Consider the following 14513-nt stretch of genomic DNA (forward strand, 5'->3'; position numbering starts at 1 on the left):
TTGTACATGTGAGGATGAGGGAGGTGCTCTCGTCAGCGCAACTGTGTGTAGATGGGAAGCCAGACTGGTCAGACTGGTCAGTTCACTGACTAATAAACCCATAAAAAAATTCTCCCTCTGCAGTCACATTAATTGCACACACGTGCCCGTAAACACACAAAGTATGTTGAGCTTTCTGGTAAGAGGAAGGTCAGAATCAGAATCAGAATCAGAATCAGAAAAAGCTTTATTGCCAAGTATGATTTAACACATACGAGGAATTTGTTGTGGTGCAGTTGGTGTATGACACATCTATTAAAAATAAGAGCACAAAATATAACAGTATAAATATATATACACGTCTGCTTTTTGTTTGTTTGTTTTTTCCGGAAACACAGTCTGTTTTTTCAGAAGGAAGTCCAATCTGAGCGTTAATGTAACGCATAGAGTTGTATTTATGTCAATGTGGCAAGATGAGGCAGAGGTGGAGTGTGATCACATTATAGAAGCAGTGGATAGATTTGCATATAGTGTAAATAACAATACATGAACACTTGAACCATTAAAGAAATGGTTTCCAAAATGGGATTTTGATTGAGGTTAATAATGTCTCAGTTGAGCTAATCCAAACCTCAAAGGAAGCTGGAGTCACACACCTGCTGTTTTCATGAAGATGACCTATGTCAAAATGACACACCTTTCTGTGCAAGGAGGAAATAAGGCTGACGTTGGCAGGTGCGCTGGCATGCAGCTTGAAAGGAATTGATGCAACTCAAGCTCGAAAGAAAATAAGAAACGTGGAGCTTGTCCAAACATTACTATTCTCTGTACCATCAGCTAAGCAGAGAGCAGGTCAAAGCTGCAAGATGTAATGCAGAAAAACTTTGTCAGGGTTTTCCATCCAACACTCTACATGTGCATAAACTGTGTTCCAGGCGTCTGATGCAGACATTAAGTGTTTAATAACATACACATGACTTTGTGATGTAATGAACCATAAACTGAACCCAGTGACTTTGCATTCGGCCTTTAAGTCTGAATGATAAATTCAGCTTTTTAATGTAATCTAATACCATTACTCCAACATTAAAAGTAAAGGAATTAGGCACCAATTCTGAGACTGATGTGACTTAATGTAATCAGTTATACTTTCTTTTCAGCACACTGCTTTCACAATGACTCTTTAGTAGGCTGCACTTTGTTATTGCAGCTATTATCAAACCTCAGTGAAGATTACCAGAAAGAAAAGTTGACCTCCGCCCTGACAAACAGCATTTTAATCAAACAGGCTAGGTGTCGATTTGGCACCTCCTTCATTGACGGTGTTAGGAGCTTCTTATCTGTGAGACAACAGTATCTGAACAGCAATGAAAAGCTCCCAGGATGAAAAGCACAAGCATGTTTATTTTACTTCACTTATTTCCAATCAACACATATCACACCTCACACACTCATTTTCAAATCTCTAGCCCTCGGTAAACATGTTTACAGCGCATCGCTTGCTTTTGGTCTGAGGAGGTGCATGGAAATGTGATGAGTTAAGAGACCATACTGAAGCAAGTGAGGGAAAAAATGTGGAGTATTAAAAGCCATTTGTTCCCGATCACATTTCGTGTAATTTCCAAACAGACTGTATGCTCACTATTTCACACACAAAAAACTGTGAACCCCTCGTTCAACAACTACACACCAGATATATTTCTAGCAATGTCCTTCATCTTGAGCTCCTGCTCAGCTAAGTTTGTGCTTGACTACTGTAAGATTGCACGCATGCACACACACACACACACACACACACGCACACACACAAGCTAGTGTATAGCAAAATGACACAAGTTACTAAATCACTTCACTTAGAAAAGTCTGTGCAGGTTTATCGTCATAAAAAACACACACCCATTAAGAACAAGACTGATTTTTAAAAGACTATTCTACATGGAAGGCACTGGTGGAAGCTCAAATAAACTGAATTGTGTCTAAATTTAAATTCAAAGTAAACACACAGCACTCAGTGTAGACAGCTTCTGTTGCACCTGCAACAGCAGCAGCAGACCTTTCTCATTTTGAGGAGGCGCCAGCGTATCTCTGAAGGGGTGCGAGCACCACGTCTGCATTTTTCTGTTCGCTCTCGGCACTATAGAGGCTGTGCTCTTGTATGTAATGGACCACAGCGTCTGGCAGGAGGTACCTGACGCTCAGACCTCGACGCATCGCCCGGCGCACGAGAGTGGCTGAGATCTCGTTGGTCACCCATTCGTGGACCACGTGGATGTTCTTGCGGTACTTCCACAGCATGTCGGATTGGTGGATGAACTTGTAGGGATCGTTTCCGCAGCGGGTGATGCAGACCACACCGTAGCGGCCCACAATCTCAGCAATATCTTCCTGCTTCCACATATTGGGGATCCCAAAGGACTCCAGAACATCAGCCCCACACAGTAACATCAGCTGAGGGCTGTCTGAGCATGAAGAGAGAAAAGAGTTTTATCATAAGTCTCATTTGTATGAGAAAATGCTTTAAAGAGAAAAGAACAAACAATATAAGCAAAGGCAAATGCAAATAAAACCAGACAAACAATGAGATAATCAAACACAGGAGATTAAAAATAAAAGTAAAAAGAAGAGGTGTATATAAAATTGCATGAATGGAAAGGTAAAACCACAAGAAACGCATTAAGTCTTTATAAAAGCTTTCTTACAAAAGAATGATGTAACAGTTGTTACAGGTGTCGCATGTCGCCTCTAATCTCAGTGTTTAGTGTAATTATGATGGCCATTGTTGTCTGTGAGTGCACCATGCTGTCAAACCTCTTCAGCTAGATTTACAGTTGCAACCAACAAATGCTCTGCAGACGCATTTAAAAACACATTGTAATAAACTGTCAGTAATAGCTGATCTTATTGCAGACCCTTGGCACACATATAGCACAGTGTGCACTTCTCCTGCTCGTGCATATAATCCTGTGCATGGCAGTTTCACACCAGAGATTCACTGTGAAGAATGTTGTAAGACCAAGCCTTGAAACTTGGCTGCTATGGGCACTGTTTGCGTCACTGAGGTTCATCTCTTGCTGTCTGACATCTTGCCAGTCTTTACAGTTGGTGGTGTGATTGGGTGTTACCCATCACACAACACCACACTGCACCTTTAATCCATTGTCTCCTGTTATGAGTTCTACTGAATACAGTAAATCGTGAATACAGTGGGAGTAGGATCAGACTAGTTGTCTGTCTGGAATCAGGGACTGGAAAAGGGAGGAGACAGAAAGAAGACTGAGAGAACAATACGTAAGTTACACAATCATACATCGGCCTACCTCTGCCTTTGTGATTCGATGAGCTCTCAAAATAATCCTCCTTTATACGTCTCTTTTTTGCATACTTCACAGTGTCCACATCGTCGCTGTTGTGCTCTGCTGCAAGCAGCTCATCGGAGTGATGCCTGAGTGGAAGCAGACAAGATGAATAGAGCATCAAAAGATCTGAGTTTTAACATATCAACATTTAAGAGGGGTCTGTAGGGATGGTTACAGTCCCATACAGGAAACATGGGACATATCTTCAATATATCAGTCTGTATCCAGCCAACACACTTCTGCATTTGATAGTGACAATAAGCTTTGGGAAACCAAACTGCAGGTAAATAATGTTTATCTCTGGAGTAGAATGTCATGGTTCCTTATTAACCACCTAAAAATGTACTTTTGTCCTTGTGCAAACTACATTTTTAATCAACCTTCAACTTTAAGTTTGAACACTTTCCTTAGTTCATAACTGTTTTCTGCCTTGTGAGTCTGCAGTTAGGATACTTTTTCAGATTTCTGTTTTACCATCAACATCAAAAAATGTAACTTTTTAAATGATCAGTTGGTAAAATTATAGTTCAGCGATATGTTTTGGTAATATCACTGCTTTTCAGTAGTCTGCAGATCCCAACGTGTGATTGACTGAAAGATTCGAATCCACAATGCTGACAGGTTTGAACGACAACATTAAAAAGCAGCTGTGTGTCTTTGCCAGTGATGCTTTCGGTATGTTACTCTGAAATTGTTCAGTTCCTTTTACAACATATAGTTCCTTTTTTACAATCTGGAACTGTCTTGCCACATTGTGCAGAAAACGGTCACCAGTGTCAAACATACCAAATAATTTTTTAAAAAGCTGTTAAGATGAAACGTATTGCAATGCAGTAGAGTTCAGAAATTAAAAAAATTCTGCAATGTATCAATGACATTATCATTTATTGGGCCATAATGAGCAATAATATCACATGTCAAGCCTGAAGTTTGATTTAAAACCTGAACTTTAAACATGTGGGACGATGGGTCGAGGCCTGATCACTCCATTTCTACTGCTGTAAACACGAAGATGCAACTTTCTCCCCCAGAGTAATAGAAAGCTTCAAGAATGATACATATATGGAGTGAAGGGAAACCCTGTGTGACTCCAAGCATAAAGAGCTTTGTGATCCTGGGTATAACTGCAGGGGTTTTAATGCATGGTATGCATCACATAAGAATTACTCCATGTCTTGAGAGTTCACCTAACGTCACTCGGGCTCTATCATTTGTGCCAGCGTAACACCACCATTCATTACTCAAACTTCGATCATGTCAGAACATGACCCGCTAGAGGGGCTGCTTGTAAACTATAATAATATTGTCATTACTATCTGATGTGGTTATGTGTAGGTGTATTCATGAATGGGTGGCCTGAGGTGTCGTCGACGAAACAGAAAGAAAGGAAACTGATTAAGGCCACTGACAGGTCTGACAGGTAGTGTCTTAGTTTATTTGGCAGACATCCTCACACCATTAATAACAACCCAAGACAAAACACCACGAGCCTTGCCTGTAGCAAGCACAGACACCTTGACAAAAGAGATAAGGATCGTCACCTTACCGAACAACTTTAGCTGTTTCCAACCACTCCGGCTGCAAGGTCTCCCAGGAATCTACTGTGATCCAGTCTGAGTTCTCTGTGGCCAATCGGGCCATCTCCAGCCGGTGGCAGGCCTCAATCAATCCCTTCTTCTTATAAGCATCACCCACCGGCGAAATGATGCCTTTCACCACCTGGTACTGACCTGAGATATTAAAATTGCGTTGTCAACAGATGGGTTACAGAAAGAGCTCAAAATAAATAACTTAAGAAAGTGTGTTCAGTCAATTTCGCATTTAACTGATCTTCTTGCCTCCAGTACAATCTAGCGGAGGTAAAATAAGGCTAATTATAATAATCAAGTGCTGTAATTGGCCACATTTTTTTCCATTTTCTGCTACTTAATACTTCCAGAGGAAAGATTTAACATAAAAAACATATGATCAGTTTGTAAAACATGGTGCATTGTTACCGTTCAAACTACCCAACAGCACATTACATAGTTCAAATAAGCATGACCAGTAGTGCTGTATTTACTATATTTATATAGCTATAAAATGTGTTGTGCTCAGGTTTAAGACGTCAGCCTCAAGTCGACCAGCAGAGTTGACTTAAATGTGGTTTGTAGTGCTCCAGCATTAAAAGGCTTTAGACACAGTATACTGTTTCTGGACATACAGGTCACTGCTGAACTTTTCAGAGGTATTTTGTCAATGCTGTGAGCAGCACAAAAAAAAATTACATTCACCTCAATTATACTGGGTTGGACACAAAAGTAAAAACTGGCTTGATAGTCACTCATTAATTCAGCCTTCATTTAAATTCTCGAAATGTCACTGAGGGCATTTCCAATGATGTGGAGAGCACAGCTAAAACAGAATAAATACGCACATTTTGTAAAGCTGGATTCAAGAGTGGAGTAGTTAATGATGGCTGAAGTGTGTGCAGTACAAAAGCTAAAAGCAGTTTTCCCAAATTCAGTGCTGACACGTGACACCAATCACTTGAACGGGTCAGATAATGACTACGGGGTCTTTTTAATGAAGGAAGTGATGTATGATGGCTTGTTGCCATTGAGGGCTTTATAAATAAACAGAAACCAATGCCGGGCAAGTCTACTTTTACAGATGCCCATCTACCCTTTTAAGACAAGTTGAAATCATAAGTAGAATAACTGTCACCAGTAATGTATCTTAGGGTGGAGTGCTAAGCTGAATTTAGGTGTTTAAGACTGGAGACAGAGACGTGTCTACAGACAACAACACCATAATCCAAAACAAATAAGGAGACGGCAACAGTTTTCCGCTTCTTCGTGTGCATAGGAAAATTAGCTCTCCTTCTGCACAAATATGCAATTTCTGGTCAAAGCTTCCTGACAAGTATGACAATGTGAAATTCAAGATGAAGATTTTGATCCAGTGAGATACCATTCAGTGTGGTAATATACAAACCATTGTCCACAATATCTCTGGCTTTAGAGAATAACACACATTTAATCTTACTTGCATTCAGGATTAATGTCAAATTCAATTTGTTATAGAGGATGCACTATTGTTAATATAAATTGTGAACAAGGTAGGATCCGATGCTGAACCTCCTTTGACGCTGGTGAAAATACAGAACGATCATTTCCCAAAATCACACATTGCTATCTGAGACACATCGTCCTGAAACCGTTAACAGGACTTGGATTCAAAACCAATATCACACATGTAGGAACGGAGCATTTGTAAAATCTTTGTCAACGGCAGATACAATATCATCTGTAACCAAAGTAACAGCAGGGGCAGCATCAAGTTCAGCTCTGAAACCAGACTGCTGTGACCCACTTTAAAAGGAAGAGAGGAGAAGAGAAGCATAATTCTGAGAAGGTCACTCAACCTGTGTCTTCCAGATGATCTCGTGCCAGTTCAAACATCCTCAGATGCATGTTGGTGATGGGGTTGAAGGAGCCGCAGGCCAGCAGGACCACTCTGGTTAAAGCTCGACCCTCCATACCTCATGCTGGGGCTGGATTTACACTGCAGCAGCAAATGTGTTGAAGAAAACACAAAATGTGGTCACTTATCTTAATTTGTCTTCGAGTTTAGCATGTACAAAAATGGCTCTCTAGCCCCTGGGATTGGGACCTTTGAATCCACTCTAAGGTTACCAGAGTGAATGACAAGGAGCTACAAAGATAAAGAAAAACCAAACCATATGGTATGCTAACTTAATGTGACGTCAGCGCCGTCATTACCTTATACCGGGTTGCTAACGTTAGCTTGGCCTGTAACCAGCCAACGCGAGCTTGTTACTAAACTGAAAATACAGGTTGTTCAACAGACAGACCAAAAATGAACAGCTGAGCTTGGGCAACAAGCTGGTCGTTTTGTAAAAAGTCAAATAACGGAAATATTCATTGTTGTACCTAGAGAAGCACCGGTAGCTAGTCGTCATAGGATGCGTCGCCCCCTCCTGTAAGGCCGGCGCTAAGATCAGAAAATCTGATTGGACAGAGTCGACTAGGAAGAAGAGAGCCGCACCCACACTCGCGAGTTACATTCACAATCACAAATCTCCAAACCACAAACGGCTCGATAAACACTAAATACTAAGTAACCGTATTTGAAAGTAGTTATTTTTCGCGGAATTATGACTCAGTTGCTCAGATAGTTTTAATGCACACCCACCAAGCTGATACGACCATTTAATTTATCGCTCGACTGATTTTGTACAACTGTTTACAAAGAGTCCCGGTGAGATGTTTTCTTTTAGCATGCTTGCTAGCTAGCTAGCCAGCTAGCTATTCAGCTAACGCTAACTAAACAACCTTCACAGATAGCAGGGCGTAATCCTCCAGCAAATATTCATCCACAAGTTTACCACCAAAACTGGGTTGTCGCTAGATGCTGAACAGTTTTGTTGTAACAGATGATCCAACAGTGCCATTCTGATGCTGTCTAAATAGCAAGTTAGGTTGACGCCAAGTTCGTCGCGCATGCTATGGCGTAAATGTACAGTGAGACTTACTTCTGTCGACTATTTTATTCTGTTTTTCGTTGACCATAGGCTGGCAATACGATTTTAAAGAAAGATGGCTTCTCGCGGGAAATCAGAAACTGGGAAACTGAGGCAAAACATGGAAGAGCAACTTGACAGACTGATGCAGCAGCTTCAGGATCTGGAGGAATGCAGGTGCATGATAGATAGTAGAGTAGTGTCATCGTGATCTATCTCTATGTTCTTTCTATTTCCCTGTAACTGTTAGTTTCACAACCTTTCTTTGTTTATTCCAGAGAAGAACTGGATGAGGAAGAGTATGAGGAGACCAAAAAGGAAACCTTGGAACAATTAAGTGAATTCAATGATTCCCTGAAGAAGATCATGACTGGAGATATGACGCTTGTGGATGAACTGAGTGGAATGCAGCTGGTATGGACAATCAGTGGATAATGTGCAATGACTGTGTCACTTAAAATAAATGATTTGTGAAATGTTCCTATGTTTTTTGTTTTCAATAGGCAATCCAGGCCGCCATCAGCCAAGCATTCAAAACCCCAGAGGTGATCCGGCTTTTTGCCAAGAAGCAGCCAGGACAGCTGAGGACCAGACTAGCAGAGGTTTGCTCTGCCACAATAAGGATATGATTGTTCGTTTAATGCACACAGCTGTAGAGCACATGTTTAATCCAACTGCTCAATCGCTCCGCTGTGTTAGTGTCTCTGTGTTGCTCGGCCTGAAAATTGTCCAATTCGTGTGTGACATTCTGCGCAGATGGACCGAGATGTCATAGTGGGGAAACTGCCTCGGGATGTGTACACACAGCAGAAAATGGAAATCCTCACAGCCCTGAGAAAACTTGGAGAGAAGGTGAGGAAGACTCAGAGATGGCTTGTTTATTTGTTTTTTCCCACGGGTTCATGGATGATTCAGAGGCTCGTGCTCATGAGTCCACACACACACACACACTCTGAAAGCTGCTCTGACTTGTTTTACTCATTTAACTGTCACAAGGCTGACAGACCTGTTGCTTCAACAGGTCTAAATCTGATTTCAGAATTTGATGTGACACTTGATAAATGCTACGATCAAAGCTTGAATTAACAGCGTTATTTTTGTGTCTGGCGGGTCTGACAGCTCACTCCAGAGGATGAGACTTTTCTCTCTGAAAATGCGACAGCGACTCTGAGCCAGTTTGAAAAAGTGACTGCAAACTTAGGTGAGAAGAAAGATGCGATTCCACCGGAACATTTAATCATACACGTCACTGGATGAACATTCACGTTTGTTTTGTTTTTCTTTTTCAGGCTCCGAAGACAAAATTATGGCTTTAGCGAGCTCTGGTGTGAAAACCAAGGCTTAGTCATTCTACAGATTTTAACCCTGTGTCTTTGTTATTACCAAGTAAGAAATGTGCCAATCTGTCATTGATCTTGTAAATAATCAGTGCACTTTTAGGTGCTGCTGTAGATGCTAACACTTTTTAACTGTATTGTTTTATACCCCGCAACTTTTGTAAATGTCTTTTATTTGTCCAGATTGGTGTGTAAGTGTATTATAGGTACGAGCATGTGATTTGGTAACTATGAAGACATGTACATGAATGTGAAGGACAGCCAAGGCAGTTCAAGAGAAATATTCTGTTGTGACTGTGTTCATCTGTCTTAAACCTGAAAATTCAGGATGTTTGTTTTTAAGATATTCATTTCCTGTACGGGTGCTGCAACGAGTCAACGTGTGTTTTTATTTTAACTCACCTGTGTCTACAGGGATTTGAGAAAAAATAACAGAAATATGACAGGGAAGTCAACTTTGAAATAACTTAATTACACTACAAAGGCAGCACCACAAGTCAATTGGTATGCAGTATGTGCACGTCATGTTAGGTATGCACATAGACAGTGAGCTCTGTCACTTTGGGTTTTAGAGCCATAGACAACATAACAATCACAGGTATGTCAGCCACACAGGGTTTATAATTGAATGACTCAAACATAATGAACAACACATGCGAAATATAACGTTTACAAAGAGGGACAGCAGTAAGAAGTCAGAGCTTTGTGACAGGAGTAGATGGAAACATGGCAGAATAGCTGTTAAACAAAACGATTCCTGCTATTTCCAATTCAATGTTTTGTTGGCTTCCTACAGCTCATATTTATAAGCTGACTGCTGCTTGGAAACTGCATTTATCCAGTGCAAATGTAGCATTAAAATGCATGAAGAGGTGAAGCGAGCCCCAATCTGGACGAGTCTTTGACCAGTTTTCCTGCAGTGTGATTGGAAATCCACTGGATGGATTAGATGGCATCTGTTAAACATTGTGGAGGGTCTTGTGATTGTTTTTGCAGCGTCTCATGAGAGTGATTCAGTTTGATTAATAGTCTGTGTGGATGTTTAACAGCCAAGGAACACAAGGTCACTCTGCAGCACCAGATGCAGCCTGCGTCGTCGTTCATGGTGTCTCGCTGTGATAAAGGCCTGAGAGCTACAAACAAAAAAAATGAACAGGATGAAATAACACCTTCCAAGACCTCTTCAATCACCAGACAAAAGAGCGATTAAGATGCTTTTAAGAACATACCAGAGGGCAGAAATGAAGCAGTTTTTCACCTGTTACCTCTAAAAGAACTTAAGAGTGACAAAATGGAGTCTGTTCAGCTCACATTGAGGACTGCACCATGTTAGGTTCTGGGTATTTATGTGTTTCCATTATTTTGTCCACCCTCTATACATTAATTCTCAAACATTTCAAACTGTCCGTTGACAACTGCAGTTATAAATTTGGCATAATCAGGTTCAATATTGCATTTTATTTAATCATCAAGTTTAAAATAACGTTCAGAGTGTGATTCATGTTCAGCTTTGAGTAAAAAAACAAAAAAACAATAGTGTGTTTTATTTATTTGTTTCCGTGTGAATTTCATTTTCACCACCAGAGGACGCTAATGTTCAACATTTAGAACACTGACCAGCACTGGGGTGTGTACCTCCAGCACTGTGTGTACGCCAGTGATGCATTCACAGTCTGAGACGACTGAAGAAAAACAAGAGCAGACAGCGGTTATACCCCATCTCATCGTCCTTTATTTTGTTTACGAGCAAGCATCAACTTCACTACAATTTGCCTTTCAATTGGTAGAAAAGTGAGAGCAGCTCCAACAAGCACAAAGGAAGCATTCGGCCGTCCTGAAAACATTTCCACCTTCTGTTCTGAGCAAATTTTTGAAAAGAAAAAGAAAAACAAAAAATATATATATCTGGACGTGTGAAACAGACAATCTGAGAATCAGTAGTGTATCACGTCTCCTTTCTCACTGCAGTCTCACAACCCCACATGGAACGTACACAAACTTGTGGTTCATGCAAAGTAAATTCCCCTTACATCTTAGTGTTATTACAGTATGGCTGCATTTCAGTTTGTTAGGCAGTGACATTCAATTCAACCAACTTACACCGAGCTCAGGGGCTGACCAGAAAGCATTCAACCCAGAAAACTGGAGATGGTGGAGTCACTGTGGAGACTTGACTGGAGAGAGTCAGTGTGCACGAATCAGTGACCCATGGTATTGTACTTTTTAAAATTGCAGATGAAATGTGAACATCAAGTGTTTGACATAATGAAACTGAGAATTTCGGAGTCGACAGGCTTATAACTCTGGTTCTTGTGAAATTCATGCTGCCCTCAAAATCATTTCTCGACAACTCAGGCAATAGGACACTGTTCATTATTTCCTTCCACTATACACAAATAGGTGAGTCAACAGTATACTCATGTATGCTGCCAAAGCAATTTCATAATGTACTGTACATCTTTTTAAAGGTGGATTCTGTCAATGATTTAGTACAATATCTGTAGAAGATACAATATGGATCTACTTCCTCTACACATCAACATGGACACGTGACATCTACAGAATGTAAAACGTTTTTCACTTCTGAGAAAACTAGCGGTGGACTATTGTTACAACAAACTGAAAGAAAATTCGATCCCCAGCTCTGTAAGAAATCTACAATGAACAAATACAAATAAAAAAAATGCCACAAATAAAAGAGCACAGATGAGTGTTTTTGTTAGACCTGCTAATTGCGCTATGATCGGAAAAAGGCACTCCCATCTCAGCCGGCTCAGACCTGGCCCCCTTTTTAACGAGTCCAAGTCATCATGGAGGGGAGACTGTTCGCTATGTTTCCACCACAGACCGCTTCAGAAACGTAAAGAAGAGCCTTGGATGTGTTTTAAAATTCAATTTTGGCCTCTGGAAATACACTCGCATGCAAAACATGAGACTCGCAACGCTGACATTTCTAACTCGGAGACAATCTGCTCACTTCAATGCCCCAAATCTGATCTGCTTTAATTAACGCAGGTTTGGGAAATGTTACCGTTTTACTTGGTACCCAAAAACATGAGACAAACACAACACAGTTAAGTGTGAAGGTACATTTGTGTCCGGTTTCGTGAAAGATATATACAACAGTGATGGACAACAGTGTCTGAGAGGAGATAGAGGTCGGACACATTTTCCCAATTGTCAATTGGATAAGCTTTATACTAATACCAGAAGGAAAAGAAGTTTACCAAATGTAAACAAATATCTTAGAACAACTCTACAGTACAGCTCCATGTACAATAAAATCTAGTGGTCTACTGCAAAAAAATATTTCATTTTAAGATTCAAACGAGAAGAAGATTCATTTTTAAAGTGTTTTCTTAAGGTAAACTCTGCAGTCGTACCCTCAGCTGTGACTCTGAACTATGATAAAGACGGCGCTTAATTTGCAATAGGAAACCAGTTTAAAAATGCATCTGTGTTCTATCATTTCAGGTTAAATAGCCGTGCCACTGTAAATAAACCTGCAACAAAGCAATCCTGAAAAGTACTTTCATTTCACTTCTCTCCCCGAAAAACAACGCCGGCGACTGCACTATTCAACCGGGCTCCGCTGAAGCTCTGCTGTAAATCTGCTCTTTCAGTAGACTGAAGGGTTTTTTCCCTTCCTACTTCTGTCAGCGCAGCAGGGCTGGGATCCGGGCGAAAAGGCTTCTAAAGCTGCTGAGGAAATCTCTCTACTAGTCCAAACACACTGGCAGAAATGTTAGTACCCATATTTCCAGATCAACAGCACGACGGTATCTGCTGGTCCTTTGTACCGTTCCGCGCGACATGTCGATTTGTACATTAGCATTTCTCTGAGTATGATTACCCTGAACAAAAAGAAAATCCCTTCTGTACAACAGTGAGATCTATTGGGAATGAAGCACACTGACGCCTGGAGTAGAGCGTTGCCACCTGTGCAAGCGAAGCAAAGCATGTATGAAGCTGAAACCATCCGCCAGTCCTGCCTACGACAACGCAAAAGAAACGCTTTTTTCGTCTTCGCACGAAAAGAAAAGACAAAATGGACACCACTTTGTCGTGGAAACCTCTGCGTAACAGTCCTGGGTTTCTCGTCATGAAGCAGACATGTTTGTACAGGCATGATGGAACAGCTTTTGCAGAAATTTAGCGACATGCTACAGCCTCTGTGACACAAATATTCTACATTACGTACTGCGTCATATTAGATATTGGACCCCGTTGAGTAGGCCTTCACTAACAACATCGACTAATTACATGGTTTCTTCATATTTACAAAATCTTTAAAAAGCAATTTATTTCTCTACACATATGACTTCTCAAATATCCTCATGCACTAACAGAAGAAAAGAAAAGAAAAGAAGAAAATGCGGTCTACTTGTTAAAAGCATCATTTCGTTTCACTGTGGACTACAAGTCAAGAAAACTCAAGTCAAAGCTATACGTGAGTTCAGCGGCAAACAAATCTAAAAGCATTATGCAAAGAATATACATCAGGGAAAAAAAAAAAACGTCTCCGTTTGAAAGCCTTACGTCTGAGAAAGAACAAAAAGTGCAGGGTTGGCTTCCTCACACAGCTCAAAACAAAATGTAGGCCAAGTTTTCCTGGGAATTAAAATGTAATAAATAAAAAAATAAACAGTAAAAATCAGCAATCCGGTGATGACTACACTACACTGAGTACCACCACTAAGATAACAACAGGAAATCCTTGACCATATATACGCTGAAGGGAATTTTTCTTTTTTTCTTTTTTCTTACATCACGGCTCGTTGGACATGAAACTGTAGGGGGTGGGAGTGTGTGTGGAGCAGTGAGTGTGAGTTGGTGATGTGTGTGAGCTTGTGTTGAGAGTGTGTGTGTGTGTGTGTGTGTGTGTGTGTGTGTGTGTGTGTGTTGTTCTAGTAGGTGAGGGTGGAGTCGTCCCATTCCAGCTGCTGCTGTCTGCTGGCCCCCTGCTGGTCCTCTGGCTCCCCGCCCTCCTCATCTTCGCTGCTCTCTGACTCAGCGCTCGTGATGTCATCTTCCTCCTCTCCATCCTCGCTCTCCTCCTCCTCTTCCTCCTCCTCCTCGCTGCTGTGCTGGTCCTCGTACGTCTGCGTTGAGAGACAGAGGGTGGCGTTGTTTGTGAGGAGTCGCTCTCTGAGTCTAAACTGCTCCTTCTTTGTGTTCAAGCTTCATCTGTTTTTACACTGATACTAACTGACTTCAATTCAGTCATTTTCAAGACAAAATTTCTCTTTGGAGTTTTGGAAGGCAGAAATACTGCTGCTGCTTTCTTGGCTGGGGCACCAAAAAATGCTCTAAACC

The 14513-nt window shown here is 41.0% G+C and overlaps 3 protein-coding genes across 10 annotated transcripts in view; 1 reads left to right on the top strand and 2 right to left on the bottom strand.

Moving 5' to 3' along the window:
- Positions 1-1017: 1017 nt before the first annotated feature.
- On the bottom strand, positions 1018-8058 carry nmnat1 (nicotinamide nucleotide adenylyltransferase 1). Of its 5 annotated transcripts, XM_076741009.1 has the most exons (6): positions 7726-7769; positions 7271-7331; positions 6742-6881; positions 4882-5065; positions 3297-3421; positions 1018-2438 (listed from the first exon to the last, which is right to left on the bottom strand). In XM_076741009.1, the coding sequence occupies exons 3-6, from the start codon at positions 6854-6856 to the stop codon at positions 2038-2040; spliced, it is 825 nt and encodes a 274-aa protein (XP_076597124.1). In that variant the 5' UTR covers positions 6857-6881; positions 7271-7331; positions 7726-7769; the 3' UTR covers positions 1018-2037. The 5 variants fall into 5 exon arrangements, with proteins under 5 accessions (XP_076597124.1, XP_076597125.1, XP_076597127.1 ...); XM_076741010.1 differs by lacking the exons at positions 7271-7331; positions 7726-7769 and adding an exon at positions 7873-8058; XM_076741012.1 differs by lacking the exon at positions 7271-7331 and having other exon boundaries at positions 7726-7842.
- lzic (leucine zipper and CTNNBIP1 domain containing) lies at positions 7906-9568 on the top strand. Its single transcript, XM_076741013.1, has 6 exons — positions 7906-8037; positions 8139-8274; positions 8364-8462; positions 8617-8712; positions 8980-9061; positions 9150-9568. Exons 1-6 carry the CDS (start codon positions 7937-7939, stop codon positions 9203-9205), a joined length of 570 nt encoding a protein of 189 aa, XP_076597128.1. The 5' UTR covers positions 7906-7936; the 3' UTR covers positions 9206-9568.
- A 1338-nt stretch (positions 9569-10906) lies between these two features.
- Positions 10907-14513, bottom strand: part of clstn1 (calsyntenin 1) — a 35369-nt gene continuing 31762 nt past the window's right edge. For all 4 annotated transcript variants that reach the window (XM_076741007.1, XM_076741005.1, XM_076741006.1 and 1 more), the window contains one exon: positions 10907-14299. In XM_076741007.1, the coding sequence (XP_076597122.1) occupies positions 14105-14299 (195 nt within the window). In that variant the 3' untranslated portion in view covers positions 10907-14104. The remainder of the gene's footprint in view (positions 14300-14513) is intronic.

This window comes from Chaetodon auriga, chromosome 10, assembly GCF_051107435.1.
Source record: "Chaetodon auriga isolate fChaAug3 chromosome 10, fChaAug3.hap1, whole genome shotgun sequence".
NCBI classification, from domain to species: Eukaryota; Metazoa; Chordata; class Actinopteri; order Chaetodontiformes; family Chaetodontidae; genus Chaetodon; species Chaetodon auriga.

What these genes read in the sequence shown, in the direction of transcription:
- lzic (XM_076741013.1), top strand. Translation starts at nt 7,937, where the DNA reads ATGGCTTCTCGCGGGAAATCAGAAACTGGGAAACTGAGGCAAAACATG. An exon ending in CAGGATCTGGAGGAATGCAG is followed by an intron (nt 8,038 to 8,138) that starts GTGCATGATAGA and finishes TGTTTATTCCAG; the next exon opens with AGAAGAACTGGATGAGGAAG. An exon ending in TGAGAAAACTTGGAGAGAAG is followed by an intron (nt 8,713 to 8,979) that starts GTGAGGAAGACT and finishes CGGGTCTGACAG; the next exon opens with CTCACTCCAGAGGATGAGAC.
- nmnat1 (XM_076741010.1), bottom strand. Translation starts at nt 6,856, where the DNA reads ATGGAGGGTCGAGCTTTAACCAGAGTGGTCCTGCTGGCCTGCGGCTCC. An exon ending in AGATCATCTGGAAGACACAG is followed by an intron (nt 5,066 to 6,741) that starts GTTGAGTGACCT and finishes TTAATATCTCAG; the next exon opens with GTCAGTACCAGGTGGTGAAA. An exon ending in ATCGAATCACAAAGGCAGAG is followed by an intron (nt 2,439 to 3,296) that starts GTAGGCCGATGT and finishes CTTCATGCTCAG; the next exon opens with ACAGCCCTCAGCTGATGTTA.